This window comes from Aythya ferina (assembly GCF_964211825.1).
Source record: "Aythya ferina genome assembly, chromosome: 3".
NCBI lineage: Eukaryota > Metazoa > Chordata > Aves > Anseriformes > Anatidae > Aythya > Aythya ferina.
The window spans coordinates 17625388-17639727 of record NC_140298.1 but is presented as its reverse complement, the minus strand read 5'-3'; the positions used below and the strand labels follow the sequence as shown (position 1 = coordinate 17639727).

Genomic DNA, 14340 nt, shown 5'->3' with positions numbered 1-14340 from the left:
CCCCCAGCACAAGAAAGACATTGAGGTATTAGAACAAATCAAGAAGAGGGCCAGAAAGATGATCAAGGGACTGGAGCACCTCTCCTGTGAAGACAGCCTGAAGGAGTTGGGATTGTTCAGCCTGGAGAAGAAAAAGCTCCAGGGAGACCAGGAACTTTTCAATAACTAAAAAGGGAATATTTGTCAGCGGGTCCTAGTGATAAGACAAAGGGGAATGGCATTAAACTAAAAAAGGGTAGATTTCAGATTAGACATTAGGAAGAAGTTCTTTAATGTAAGGGTGGTGAGGTTCTGGAACAGGTTGCCCAGAGAAACTGTGGATGGCTTGGATCCCTGGAAGTGCTCAAGGCCAGGCTGGATGGGGCTCTGACCAACCTGGTCTAGTAGTAGGTTTCCCTGTCCATGGCAGGGGGATTGGAGTTAGATGATTTTTAAGGTCCCTTCCAACCCAAATCATTCCTTGATTCTATGAAAGAAAGCTGCTGGGGAATGCCACTGACAGTCCTCATCGCTTGACTGTGACCTTGTGCTCACTGCTAATAACGCAGGAAAGGGAGGAGGTGACAAACAGCGGGTGAAGATGAAGTGTTCAGCATGTATTCAGGAAGTATGACCCTCAAACAGGGATCAAATACTATTTGGCAATGGCATTGTTTAACTTGGCGGACTTGGACCTGCTTAGCTCAGGGCATGTGTAGGTCAGGACTGATGGTTAGCAGAGTTTGTGAAGCTCCTTGCCCAGGGATGCACTGCTACTGAAGTGCCTGAGCCGCTGTTACCAGGTGGCTCAGTTAGCACAGCAAACTGCACGAGATGATGAATTATGAGTAAGTCCTAGCTCCTGTCTTGGCTCCGCTGTACTGAATGACCTGAGGTCCTCCCCTTTGTCCTCACTTATTTCAGTACCGTTCCTCCCTTTCTCATCTTCCATCCCAGCAGGATGGTGAGGGCTCATCATGTGACACCTGAACAGTGCTTTGCAAACGGATAGCATCTGTGCTGTTACCAAAATCGTCCAAGTAACCCAGGCTCTGTTGCATTGGTACCTACAACTCTCTCTCCTATGAGAAATTCCACAGCCTGCTGTTGCCTTATGCTCTGCTGCAGACAATAAATGAAACAACCAACTAAAAAGGGACCTGGAGTGAGGGACAGGGCAATCTGATGACATTCTGTATGTGAACGAAGTACGTGATAAAGACTAGAGGAGAAATGGTTGCTCTCTAGGCAAGGTGAGTACAGAAGCAGTGATGGGGAGGATGCTTTGAGCCATGACATCCTGGGAATACTTCTCACCAGGCTTGTAAATGTAAATCTGTGTATCCTAGGATCTAGCTACGGTACCATGGGTGCCTCTCACAAAGGATTGTACAAGTCACAGGAGCAGTGCAGGCAGCTCCTTGGCTACACCTTTTTACCAGAATCTGAGTGCAGCAAAAGCTGCGTCGATGCTGGTGATCTCATTGCATGTGCTGGAGATGTGGATTTCAGATGACAGCTTGCATCCCCCTTCACTGCTTGACAGGCCCAGACCTGCAAGTCTGCTCGCAGGAAACAACACGGGCTGCTCCGTGTGGGGAAGATGGCACATATGATCACGTAGTGCTGTCCTGGAAGAGAGCCAGGGCAGAGTTCTGCTTCTGCCTTATGTGGCTTTCCTTGGAGAAAAGTTTGCCATCCGTTTGCAAAGCCCAGCAGCTGGCTGGACGAAGCTGCCTGCTGCTAGCTCCAACACTGGCGCTCAGTGCTGCCTGCCCACTGGGGAAGGCACTGCATTTATCTGTCACGGTAATTTTTACTACAGCAAACAGGCAGTGAAGTTAAGTCAGCGTAGTCCAAACTGACGAGGAGCTTCAGAACCTGGCCTTGGCCTCTGAGTCATTCCTGGAAAGACAGTTTCCTTGCTCCTGGTCCCTGAAGCATGGACGCAACAGGGCACATGATGAGCCCTGATGGATTGCTAAGCTGGCACTGTATAGATTAATTAATGTTCTTAATAGGAAAAGAGACAGACTTCTGACGTTCCCATCGAGAGGAATTTCCTATTTTTAGACATGCTGCTGGTTCACATGGGATGGGCAGGGCAGGAATGCCTGCCATATCTTCTGTATTTGTACTTTCCCTCTCAAATTTATGACAGAAAGCTGCTTTCCTACCCCTTCCCTTCCCTGATTCTCACTGGCACTCTGATCTGAGGGTCTTAAAACATACATCCTACTGGCAAATAATGGGGGGAGCAGAGCTACCCTCCTCCCAACAGTTAAGGAACTGGGAGGTCTCTTGGGAAATCTCTCCCAGGTTTTGCGACATTCCCAAATGAAATCTGAGCAGGCTGGAAGGTAGAGAAGGGCAGAAGCATTTTGTTGCATCAGCAGTTTTTGGCACCGTCTTGTTTTCTGTCTAGAAAATGCGTTATTGCTCTGTCTGCCTCCGAAACCAATCTGCTGATCAGGGCAGCTGGCTTGCAAGCCTAGTGGCAAACGCACCAGCCTCACCACTTTCTGTTTCTCTGCCATGACAGGCAGAAGGCGAGCACTCCCTTTCAAACACTGGCTTCCTTGAGAAAAGCTTAAGCTAATCCCTGGCAACAGCCCTTCCTAAATTTAAGCACCTCAGCCCTCTTCTGACTTTCTGCTCCCTGGGCTGGATCCCCTGCAGACAGAAATCAGTGGAGCTCTTCCAGCTTCAACAACGTTATGTTGATCTAAACCGGATGAGGAGCTTGTCCTCTAGCTATTGGAAAGCCACCCGATGTGGCCCACGGAACCAGCTTCAGGCTGTCCTGGCTATGTGTGAGGGTGCAGTGAGATCCCACCTAACCTGTACTTTGGGCTGCTCCCAGATGCTCAGGGAGGTGTTTGTTGCCTTGGGTCAAAGTGCACCACCTGTAACTTTCCTAACAGCACACAACTGCGTACCAGCTGTGTTCTGGCACTGCTGGTATTTACTGGTGTAGCCACAGGAATGGGACACCAAGGCAGCAGTTGTGTTTTGTTTTTCTTAAAGAAAATGAACAAAAGTGGTTTTTCCTAAGCAAGTTTTCATCACAATAATAGTTCCAGAGAGAACTGTGCGCTTTCTGTAGCTTTTTTTTTTTTTGACTGAAAAATGTTTATACCATATAAACTTTGATTATCTCTGCTTTGAAACATTTTCTGTTGAAGGGAAGAATGCTTACATACCTCTGATGAAGGTGTGCGCATCTTGCTACCTTCTGACTGTCTGGAAGGAATTCATGATCTCCTAGCAGTGCTAAGACCCATGTTGGAAAAGCTTAATGTGAGTCTTAACTAACTCTAACTATCTTTTATAGCTTTATTGATGCTCCTTTAGTTGAGCTCCCTACGAGGCAAGATCCCAGTAAAATGAACAAGGGCTGGCTCTGTACAAGGTAGTTCCTTGATGGAAGAGAAAAGGAAGTTTCCAAGAGCAATTTCAATGCACAAGTGAGTTATAAAACTGAATCAACAGAAATCTTATGGGACAGAACACTGAGATATGGGAAAGGCTTCAGTACTTTTGAGTAGTGCCTATGCTGCTGAAACTTAATTGTGCATTGCTAATAGGCAGTGTGAGTGAGGACTGATCTCCTCAAACTCAAACGTGTGTGTCGTCATCATGTTTTCACTACTTTTGGCTTCCTTCCACTAAAATGCTGTACAGTTATCAGGTTTATCTCAGGAACCTGTGAGAAATGTGAGCTATGCCACCATCATCCTACAGAGTAAGGAAATGACTGCAAACAGGAGGTTCAAAGTATGGAGATATTGCCCACTTCAGAGGGTCACCCTGAGCCATTTAGAAACTTGGAGCTATTCATTAGTATTAGTATAAGAATATCATTTAGTATCCCCACTATTTCCAGATTTGCAACTGCAACAAGGAATGTGAGTGCCAGCTTAGCCCTTATCCAGTCCAGCACTACATTCAGGAAGCGTGGGCACTGTAAGAAACCTGCGAGGCCGATTGGAAAGAAATCAGGTTGATTGCCATGCAAGCCTTGCCTAGGGCTCATCAATAGGTCGCTGAAAGCAATTGCTTCTGCGAAGTAGACAGGTATTATTTGACACTTTCTGATGGAAATCTGTTCTACTAGGGAATACCAAAGAGATATAAGTATTGCTGACACTGTCAGCAACCTTACCTGATAGCATTTAAATTCTCTGTGGCAGATAGCAAATTAAGTTCGAAGGAACATCAGTAGTCATGGCATCTCTCTGAGAGGCCCTGACTGTTGTTTCTGCCTAGAATTTGTACAGCTTCAGAGGAAACCCACATAGTCCATTCAATTTTAACTACCGTGATTTGGAAAAGAACTGAACTTGGGACTTACCTCTGCTAATCCTCTGCTTTTCTCCAGAAAGGATTCCCGGTGTATCAATGACACTGATGCTCTCTAACACAGGGTTAGGTAGCTGGGCACATACAAACCTGTGCAAAAATAATTCGGTTTAAAATAAAACCAAAAAAGTACTCGTGATGCATTGAACATTACAGGCAACATGGGACAATCCAGGCTCTGATCTCACAAGTCTTCAGTTAGAATTAGTCTTGATTTAAATAAATGAAAGAGCTGCCAGAACTGAGCACTTTCTCTGATTATTTTGGCTTTTCTGGAACATGAGTCTCTGTCATGACCTATGACGTGAGTCATTTTTTCTATGTCCCCAAAATTGTGAGAAAAACAATTCAGAAATCCATATTTGTTTTTTTTCTGTTCGTATTTTAGCAAGAAGTGGTATTTCATTTTCTTCATTCTGCTGCAGGGACGTGAACTCAAATGAATTGAAATAACTCATTTAAATAAATCAAAGTTGTAGGGTTTTTTTAATCTACTTTTAAATCTGGTCTTAGAATGCGTGCTATTCTTGCACCATGGAAGCCCTAAAGTCTGAGCAACATGAGATCTCAGAAACCTTAGTCTGTCTTCCTGCTTCAAAGCAGATGTTTGTCTGAAGTGTTTGTCAAACCCATGATGCAGATTCAACAGCCTTTGCTGGGACTCTACTCCATTTCTTAATTATCGTTACAGCAAAATCTTTTTCTTAATGTCTAATCTAAATCTCCCATGCTGCAATGCATTTTAGTCTCAAACACAGTAGACAAGGTTTATTTTTCCCCTCTTGCAGCAACATATACCTATTGTTATTGCATCTCCCCTCAGCCTTTCCTCTAAAGAAAACCAGACTCTTTTCCATCTCTTCCAGTTCCCTGTAGCTGCCTTTCTAGTTCATTTTCCAAGTCACAGAAGGCCTTTGCAGCTTTCCTTCAGATTCTTCTCAAGTTGTTCCACATACATCTTCTGGCACGATGTGGTATTCCAGCTGTGGCCTGGCCAGTAGTGACCAGATTGGATGAATTGCTCCTTCTCTCTTACATAAGACATTTCTGTTTGTATGTCTCAGGAAGGTATTTACTTCTCTCACAGAAGTATGACACTGTTGACTCACACTAGGTTTGTAATTCACTCACTCGTCTCCCCTCCACAGCTCCATTTCTGTGCAATTCCTCTTCACCTAGCTGTTCACCATCTTATGCCTACACAAATCCCTAGCTGAGAAGAGCACTTTGTGCTTATTCTTAGAGGGCTGCAGCTCATCTCTTTCTGTCATTGCTAACAGCAAAAACATATCTGCTCGCATGGCTCCTGGTTGCATTTTGTGGACAGCCTTTTTGTGACAGCATTCCGAGCAGCTATAAATATACGTGTGTCTATGTATGTATGTATATTAATAGGCTGGTGTAACACTGAGGCATAAAAAATGGTGCTGTGGGAGGAAGCAGAACCACAGAAGGACCGGAGTTGACATAATGGCCACTAGATGAGTCAAGGCAGCCAGAGCCTCTGCTGGTTTCTGATGAAATCCCTGCAGCAGTGAACTCCTCCACAACCTCACCCCATTTTTTTCCACTTGTAGAACTCTAAGATCATTTTGACAAGAATGAATCCTTGTGGGTCAGAGAAGTGCCTTCATTCCTACACTATCAGATATTTCAGTGCAAATATTTCAGCCTCTTTCCACCATCCACAGCTTGACAGGTGGCAACAGGGAGCATCTTTGCACCTTGTGTAGAAAAGGGGGCTGGCTTAGTTCTCCTGATAGGTGCCAGCCTTAGCAGAGAACAAAGGCTCCAGAGGTCACAGGCAAGGGGATCTTCCATAGGTTTCTCTAGGGAAAGTTCTCCACAGGAAACTGCAGATAGAAGGTCAGAAGCTAGCTTAAGAAGTGCATTCTGGCTCTGTTGGCAATGTTCTTAAGGATGCTGTCTTCCAGCTGTCCCCACAGAACTGCAGGTACCTCAGGGAGCATGACCCAATTCTGTCCTGGACCGCACTAAGGGATGCATGTGGTGCCAAACTGGCCTTTCATTACCCCTACAGGCAGAGTATGGGGGTGAGGAGGAATTGTTATCCATGATGCCTCCTGTTGCTGACAACAAAAAAGCAGAAACAACTCTACCTTAGCTCCCTAAGACAGACAACGAGGGTTGGGAATAATTTTGCAACCATCAACAAAGCCAACATGATACCAAAGCAATGGCTGGTATCCCTGATTTTCTCTGATGGGACCCCTCCAAAGCTGGGATACTGCCAGCAGAGCTGGAGCGAGGAAAACAAGCCCTTCTCTCAATGCCTAGGAAGCACCTGGGGCAAGAAGAGGGGGGGGAAAGGAAACAGGGTCAGAGTATGGTACTGCAGAGCTGTCTCTTTTCATCTCAAGACAGCTTGTCAGCCCCATCTCTGCACAGAAATCATTACACCATTCTTTTTCTGTCTGCAGAAAAGGGGTTAATTAGCTGTCATGGCTACTCTCCACATTGCTAGCAGGACTGCACTTCAGCTGCTGCTGAATCCCTGCTGCGCCCCTCTGCCCTGCCGTCCTCACGTGGAGAAGGAGGAGCAGGAGGAGAGAGCGATAGCACAGCATGATGCAGCGAACTAGGCTAACAGATACATAGCAACACCAGAGATCCCTTGTTGTATTAGGAGCAAACTGCATTCAGGATGTGTCCAGCAGTCCAGGTGTGCTTGCTTTTTGCACTCCATGCCTGACCTCATTACTCCTGAGGTTGCTTCTCTTCTGCAGTGAACTGTCGGCCAGGTACACGCGTTCCAGGCCTTGCAAGATGTTGAAAACTGCTGAAAATCTGTCTAGTGAAGGACCATGTTGTAGTATTTGAGCCTGTGTTGTGATCAGATATTGCTTCTACGGGCAGTGAGGCTCTCTGCATGGCAGTAACTCCAGCTAGGTCCCTCTTCTCTCATCAAGCTTCTCCCCAGGTCTCTCTGCAGGCCCATGCCCTTGCCTGCCTCTCTGCAGCCTACGCTGGCATTCCTGTGGTTAGAGTTGGTAGGGGACGAGGCACTCTCTGGACAGACACTCCCAAAGCCTGGAAGTCAGAAAAGGAGTCCAAGCCCAGCTTTCTTGGTCATTTGGCTGAACAGTTGGCCGTGTCTCCCATCCTGTGCTAGCAGGGAAGGCGCCAGTGACAGGTGTAGTCAGTTTGTTCCCATTTCCCTGCTGTAGCACAGGCTGTGCTCCCCTAGGACATGGGTGTGTGCTGTTGGCTTCCTGCAAGGCCTAGATCCAAAATTGGATGGTTGGGCGAGGTCTAGGGAAGGGAAAGGTTAGATTCCTGATGTTGTGGGGCTACTGGTCAAAGCCCCTGGACAGTTTCCTGTAGGAAAGAAGCACCTTCAGAGCTGTTACCAAAATATATGTAGGTTACATGTATATGGCCTCAGAATGCAGAGACATTCAAGTAATTATGAAAGAAATGCAAGAAAGCAAAGATGTGCGTGTTGTACCAGTTCCACTCTGCCAACTTCACTGGCTGGGTCTGGTTGGACTCTTTAGCTTCGAAGAACTGAACTGACTGCAAAACAGAAGCAGCTAGGAATATAAGAACAAGGGACAGTGAAATGTAATGGAGAGTATTTACCTCTAGACTCCTACAGAATGAACGTGACAGGCCGGGCTTTATTCTTTGTTTTGTTTGTTCAGCTAAAATGAAGTTTTGGCCCACTTTTTTAATCTGCCCTTCAGTGAGTGACTGATGCATGCCTGGTAGGACTGGGATGGCTTTGTAATTGCCACGTGGATGGGGAAAAAGAAGAGGCAGAAGAAGAGTGTAATGCCTTACCCGTTTAAATTGCTAGCTATGCTGCTCGTTAAGTTTTAGCCATATACTCCAGAGCAAGTTTTTGATTACTGACCTGTTCAAAAAGGCATTGCCAAAGGCATTGAGTTTCCTGAATGGTTTTTTGGGATCCACCACCAGTGCATTTCCAGGAACAATTCCTTCCACATCTCCTTGCATAACCGCTATAAAGGAGTCAGTTGTAGGCTCTGGTCCAATCCTCATTCCTGGGAAATCCTGCTCCAGCAGGTACCTGTAGGTGAAAAAAAAACAAGGTGTGAGCATGACACGAGATCTGCCTAAGTCCTAATTGAGTTGTCCTGAAGATCCCAGTGAGATTACGTAGCTAAAGAGTATAGATCCTTTCAAGAATATTTTTAGCACTGTCACTGATTTTTTTTAAAAGGTGTCACAGTAGCTTTTCTACTTGGAATCTCCACTTTTAAAGCTTTTACATTTCAGGAGGATTAAAACTTATGAGAAGATTACAGCTGCTGGCAAGGGATTCTCATCATGTTTAATCGTTTTGTGTAGTTTAATCTTCAAGACATTTAGAACAAACTTAGCTTAGTGAGGTAAAAACAGCAGTTCACTGCTATCAGAGAGTTAATCCTGAAACCTTACTGGCCTTTGGTGCCGATATTACTTCACTGCTGCTCATTTCAGCAGAAAACTCACCCAACTGATGTGCTTAGCCCCCAGTCCAAATCAGTCACTCAAAGGCCAGCTTCTCCTCTACTTGGCTGTTGAAGTCTCCACTCCTTCCTGCACACTCCTGTAGCACAGCTACAGGTTTGCTATACAGAAAAAGGAAGTCTGGAGAAAATGTACAGCCTGCTACTGGATGGGGCAGGCGTGCTGGTGATACAGGATAAGAGAAGGCAGAGTTGCTGAATGCCTTTTTTCTGCAGTCTTTAGTGATAAGACCAGCCCTGGGATGGTGTTGGATCACCTGGCCTGCTGACAAGCTCTGGATTGTTACCTGAGGAATGTGTGACTACCAGGCTGTAAGAGTTAGTGTTGCTTGTTGACATCAGATAGCCTCTTCTCTCTGTTAGCCTCTTCCTCTTCTGTTACTTTAACCTCATTTTTATGATGAGCCAGAAAGGTAAACACAAAACTGAAAGTGATGTTAAAAGCGGTTCTGGGGGAGGGGAAAAAGGAGAGGAAGGGAAGGAGTGGTGATTCTTGACAACTGAGATCAGCATATGCAACAGTCAGCACTGGTTCACTCACCTGAGTCTTATCAAAGTTCCTACGTGAGGGACTACAGGACCTCTGCTCTGGCTTTGTACTTTGCTTTTGGTCTAATCTTAAGAGTGATATACAGGTGAGCATTCACCTTACCTATAACAATGAATCTTTTGAGTTCTCTCCTTGCAAATATTAGAAATAAAAGAAGCAGGTAGTAATAACAAGCATCAAGTGCAACAAGTAAGGTGCATTTGAAAAACACCTTACTCCAGGTGACAGGTCTCAGCCTTGCTAAGACAGTAACCCACTTATTTTATAGGGGTTTGAGATGCACGTGCAATGACACAGCTTTTGAGCAACAGGGAAAAAAAAAAAAAAGCCTGGGGTTTTTGTTTGTCACTTACAGACAAGGCTTCTGAGAAAACCCAAGCAAAAGCGCCGTATATAACAGTCCTTATCCAGCCAGGCTGACTGAAAGAATTTTATCACAGCTCCACTGAGCTCATGTTTCAAAGCATTTATTTCTTGTATACAACAAAACAAATCTCAGCAAACATCTCAAACTATGAGAAAATGTTAATTGACTAAATGTGCAGCAAGCAACATGAAACCAGAGATAAAGATTGGCACTGTCTGGTATCACAGCCTCTGTTTGAAGTCAAGCTTCTCTGGGGGTTTGGGTACATTGTGCAGGAGGGCGTCTGCGGCACTCAGCCTCATTGTACAGCAGTCAAACACAAGGGAATTATTGACACTTGTCTGGGGAGGGGGAGGCAAGCTGCTGCTAGGCAGTGACAGAGGCTGCCTCTGCTAACAGAAGAGCTGAAGAACACGTGATTGTTCCATTTGTGGGGTTCCTGGGAGAGGACAGCAAACAATGACTGTGGGAGACACCAAGTGAGAACAAGCAGCAGCTCCAGAGCAGTTTCCCCAGGCAGAGCAGCGTGCTTCACTCTGCGCTGGGTACGCCATCGGAGATCTGGGGAGCAACCTCTAACCAGGTTAGGAAGGTTGTGGAAAGCACCAGGCAGGAGGCAAGCATTTATTTACGGCCTATCTGCTTTTTGGAGAAGCATCTGGAGCCTGTATCTGATTAAGAGCATTGCTCTGCTTGCCCCCCTCTCATTGCTGTCCCCGATCCTGCTGAGAAGGTCAAGGGGGAAGGGCGGAGAAGCTGCACAAGGGCTGACCCGGCATGGGGCATCCTTCCCACCAGGTTTGGAGTAATGTAAAGCAGTCGGGCTCTCCAGGCAGGAGTGCCTCACAGGATGTGGGGGAGGGAGCCATTTGCTAGTGATGAGTCACGGAGGAGCCCTGCAGGATGCTGTGGCAGCAGAGGTGATGCATGCCGGAGAGGATGAGGAAAGGGAAGAAGGGGAGAGGGGGAGGAAGTGGCAAGAGCTGCCCGGTGGAGGCCAAGATGAAAGGTTCAGGGCCATGCAGGGAGGTGACAGAGCTGCCCAGTGCACACAGTGACAAGCAGGCCGGAGAGGCCAGGACATGTAAGCCATTAGCTGTACGGGAAAGGAGTGGCTACACTGCAACAGCAAACCACGCTGACAGTCAGTAGAGCTCGGGCTGGCTTGTTTATTTTATTAACAGGATGGCTGGACAGAAGCCAGGATTATTTTTAGAGAAGATCACAGAATCTAAGTGAATTAGGGGAGTAATGTTCTGTCCTGCATTCCCATCCTCTTACAGGAAAGCTTAAGAGCAGAAACATTAGATGCAGGCTTCAGCGGCATCCTGCTGTCCCAAGGAAGTTAGCTGCGAGATGTTCCCAGGCAGAGGTGTGGCCCCGCTCCCAACACCCAGGCCTTCCAGAGCCCAGCCCTGCAGAAAGGACTTGGCTAAAAGGATGCTGACAGAAACGGGAGCAAGGAAAGGGGATATTGCAGTACGCAGGAGTGGAGAACTGTCAGTGTCACTCACGCTGCATCTCTCACACAGCAAAACAAGGCTCAGCTCCCCAGGTCTCTACAAGGAGAGAGCACAGCATTGTTTAGCCCGTGTGCTGGTCTCACTTCGCTGCCTCTGACCCATGCAGCTCACCTCCCTCCACCCCCTCAGCCTCCAGGAATGTTTCTCAGTGCCCTTGACTGCTTTGCTTCTGCCACTTCCTCCTGACAGGAGGGCAGCCTCACCACCAGAAACTGCACCTAGGTGCTCTCTCCAGAGAGGTTCTGGCTATTTATTGCCTCAGAAGCTTGTGTTTCTTCCCTGCTTTGCCTCAGACTCCACAGGAACAAAGGAATGAAACAAACCCATGTCTAGGATAGGTGAACAAAGCAATGTTTTTGTTTTAAAATGGTGCCCTGGGATTCAGGTGCAAATTGAGATTGAGTTCACTTCACAAGTGTTTAGCAGCACTAATCAAAACCTGTAAGTTGCATTGCAGTATGCACAGGATGCAAGAAAGGAAGGGACACATAGGGAAAGATGTTAAACGCCTCTCATCTGGACAACATTTTATGGAAGAGATGCTGAGAGATCATTTTGTGTTTCACCCTGGTACCAAGCCATACTGGCTGTTTCCCCTTTTACCTCCTCCTCCCTGCTCCTAGTCTTTAACTCCTACTCACCATCCCATGGTAACTCTGGATGCTAATCTGCTGTTTATCCCAGCTGCCTAATGACCAGCACCTGCAGGCTCATGCTGGAAGCCTATCACAAGCAGCACAGCTTTCTGGCACCTCCTGCCTTTGTTTGGCTGGGAACAGGCTGGAGTGGTGGGCCCTCACACTCCTCCTGCTGTCAGAGGCCCACGGGTTCTTCAACAGCTCAACTTTCACCTTCTTAAGCACAATTTTAAATAGAAAGAGCCTCCACCTTCCTGCAAATGGCTTGCTCATGGCCATTTTGCACTTCTGCAGAGCACCAGCTCCTAGTCACTTCTGCCTGACCATAATCCCTGGGTAAACGCATCCCTATCTGTGCACAGAGGGGCTGGGAGACGAGGGCAGAGGCTGGCTGAAGGAAGGTTCCCAACAGCTTGCTGAGAAGAGAGCTGAGGGCTTTCTGCCTTCCCACAGAAGTGAGGGCTCAGCTTCTCCTTTTGCCTGGAACATGGTTTAAGCAGCCAGACTTCTGAAGAAAGCTTCAAAACAAGCCCAGGCTTACAGAGAAATGAACAGAAGGGGGCAAAGGCAGGGAGATTGCTAACAGCATGCAGGTGAGACTGCAGGGAAAAGCTGATGCTGGCAATCCAGAAAAGGATTTGGAAGGATGCTCTAGTTACACAGCCAGCAACCTCAGGAATGGATATGCAGCAGCCTCCTCACATTCAGGGAAATCTCTGCTCAGGAACATCATTAACTGGAAAGGCAGAAAGAGCCTTTCAAATAGGTTTGGTATCAAGTCACAGAACAAAGATTTAGGGTGGAACCAGACAGCTATGCTATACAAAACATTTTTTTCATTTTCAGAAGAGCAACTCCCTTTCCAACCACATGTCAAATGCTTCTGAGGGTCATTCACATTCCTTCGTCATATACCTGAGCTGCTAACATGAGAAAGGCCTTGTCATTGCTAAATTTCATTTGTCATCTGCGTGTCTGACAACATAGCAGAAATGCATGCTTTTCTTGGTCCTGAGTGGTGCAATAAGTAACAGGAATATTACACAAAAACACCCTGCCGTTTCTCAAGGTCACTTCTGGAGGGGCACTGTCAATTTGATTCACTTCTCTCTAGAGCTCCTTCCTTCAGCGAGAAGTGCCGGCAGAACAATGGGACTCGCTGCTTGTGGCCTCTGTCCAGATTTACACTGGGGTAATTCCGGAGATTTCAACACAGCCACACCAGAGTTACGCTGGAATTTAACGCTAAGCCCATGAATCACGTAGGAAATGCAGACAGCACAGCTTCAGCTATGATCCCCAGAGAAAGGCTGCTGCAAGCTGAGCTAGAACTGTCTGAACAGAGATCCCAGCAACAAAGTCCAGCTGGAAAAGTTTAACCCTTTTACAGCTTTAGTATCAGATCTGCTGCTGGCAATTCAGAGCGAACTTGCTGCTCCCACTATCGCAGCACATCAGGACACAGGTCTTTCCTCCACAGGCACATGCCCGAGTACACGTGCTTCTCCAGCTAGGATCCCCGTGCTGCCTCTGGGCACAGTACAGAAAGAGAAAGAAAGGAGAGACGCAGGCCAGTACAAACCCAAGAAGACACTTCAAGTTTTCCTAGGTGGTTGCCACAGTGCTTAGGCAGCAAGGAAGTTAGAAAAAAAAAGGTCCACAGGGGGATACCTTGACCTGAGCAATCACAGGGGTTCCCCTCTTTGGGGCTTTCCACAGCTTCACACTCTGAATGGTGAAGAGGGCCTGAAGTGACTCATTTCCCCACAGCAATGCCCTGCCCTGGGCTACTTCTTGCCACCCTGACGTTTCACCAGGTGCCTCACCCACCCTGTCCTCACGAAGCAGAGCCGCTGAGGCTCCTGCAGGGGCAGCCTTCAGACCCCAAACTATCCACACGTTACCTGATGAAGGTGGTCTTCCCCGTGGAGTACTGCCCCACCAGCAGCACCATGGGCTTGTTGTCGAAGTCGGCATCCTCCAGGGCGGGCGAGTGGAACTCGTGGAACTTGTAGTGCTCCTCCAGGGGCAGCAGCTTGGTCTTGTAGAGCTTCTTCAGCCCCTCGCTCACCGTCTGGAACACCTCGGGGTCCTTCCTGCGCCGGTCGTCGGTGCCCAGCCAGCTGAACATCTTGGGGCCGCCCGAAGCCAGCTCCGCAGCGACAGCCGGGGCCGGGGCCGGGGCCGGGCAGCGCAGGGCAGGGGGCGGTGCGAACGGGCTGCGGGCAGGCGTTACCCTCGCATAGCTCCCTCAGCAAGGCTCCAAGCGGCCGTTAGCGGCGGTTAACGGCTCGGCGGGGCCGCCGTTGGGCGCCGCTTCAGCCCTGCGCCAACGGCTGCCGGCGCGGGCATGCCGCGGGGACGGCGCCCTGTGAGGGGAGCGGCGCGCGGCGGGCGGCGGTTAAGGGGGGCGCCCGCCAGGAAA

At 47.9% G+C, this 14340-nt stretch overlaps 1 protein-coding gene across 1 annotated transcript in view; it reads right to left on the bottom strand.

Annotated features, from left to right (window-relative positions):
* The window catches only part of EHD3 (EH domain containing 3), a 27272-nt gene extending 12932 nt beyond the window's left edge, over window positions 1-14340 (bottom strand). The window contains exons 1-3 of the mRNA XM_084512234.1: window positions 13820-14340; window positions 8219-8395; window positions 4334-4431 (exon numbers count right to left, since the gene is read on the bottom strand). Coding sequence (XP_084368360.1) covers window positions 4334-4431; window positions 8219-8395; window positions 13820-14046 — 502 coding nt within the window. The 5' untranslated portion in view covers window positions 14047-14340. The remainder of the gene's footprint in view (window positions 1-4333; window positions 4432-8218; window positions 8396-13819) is intronic.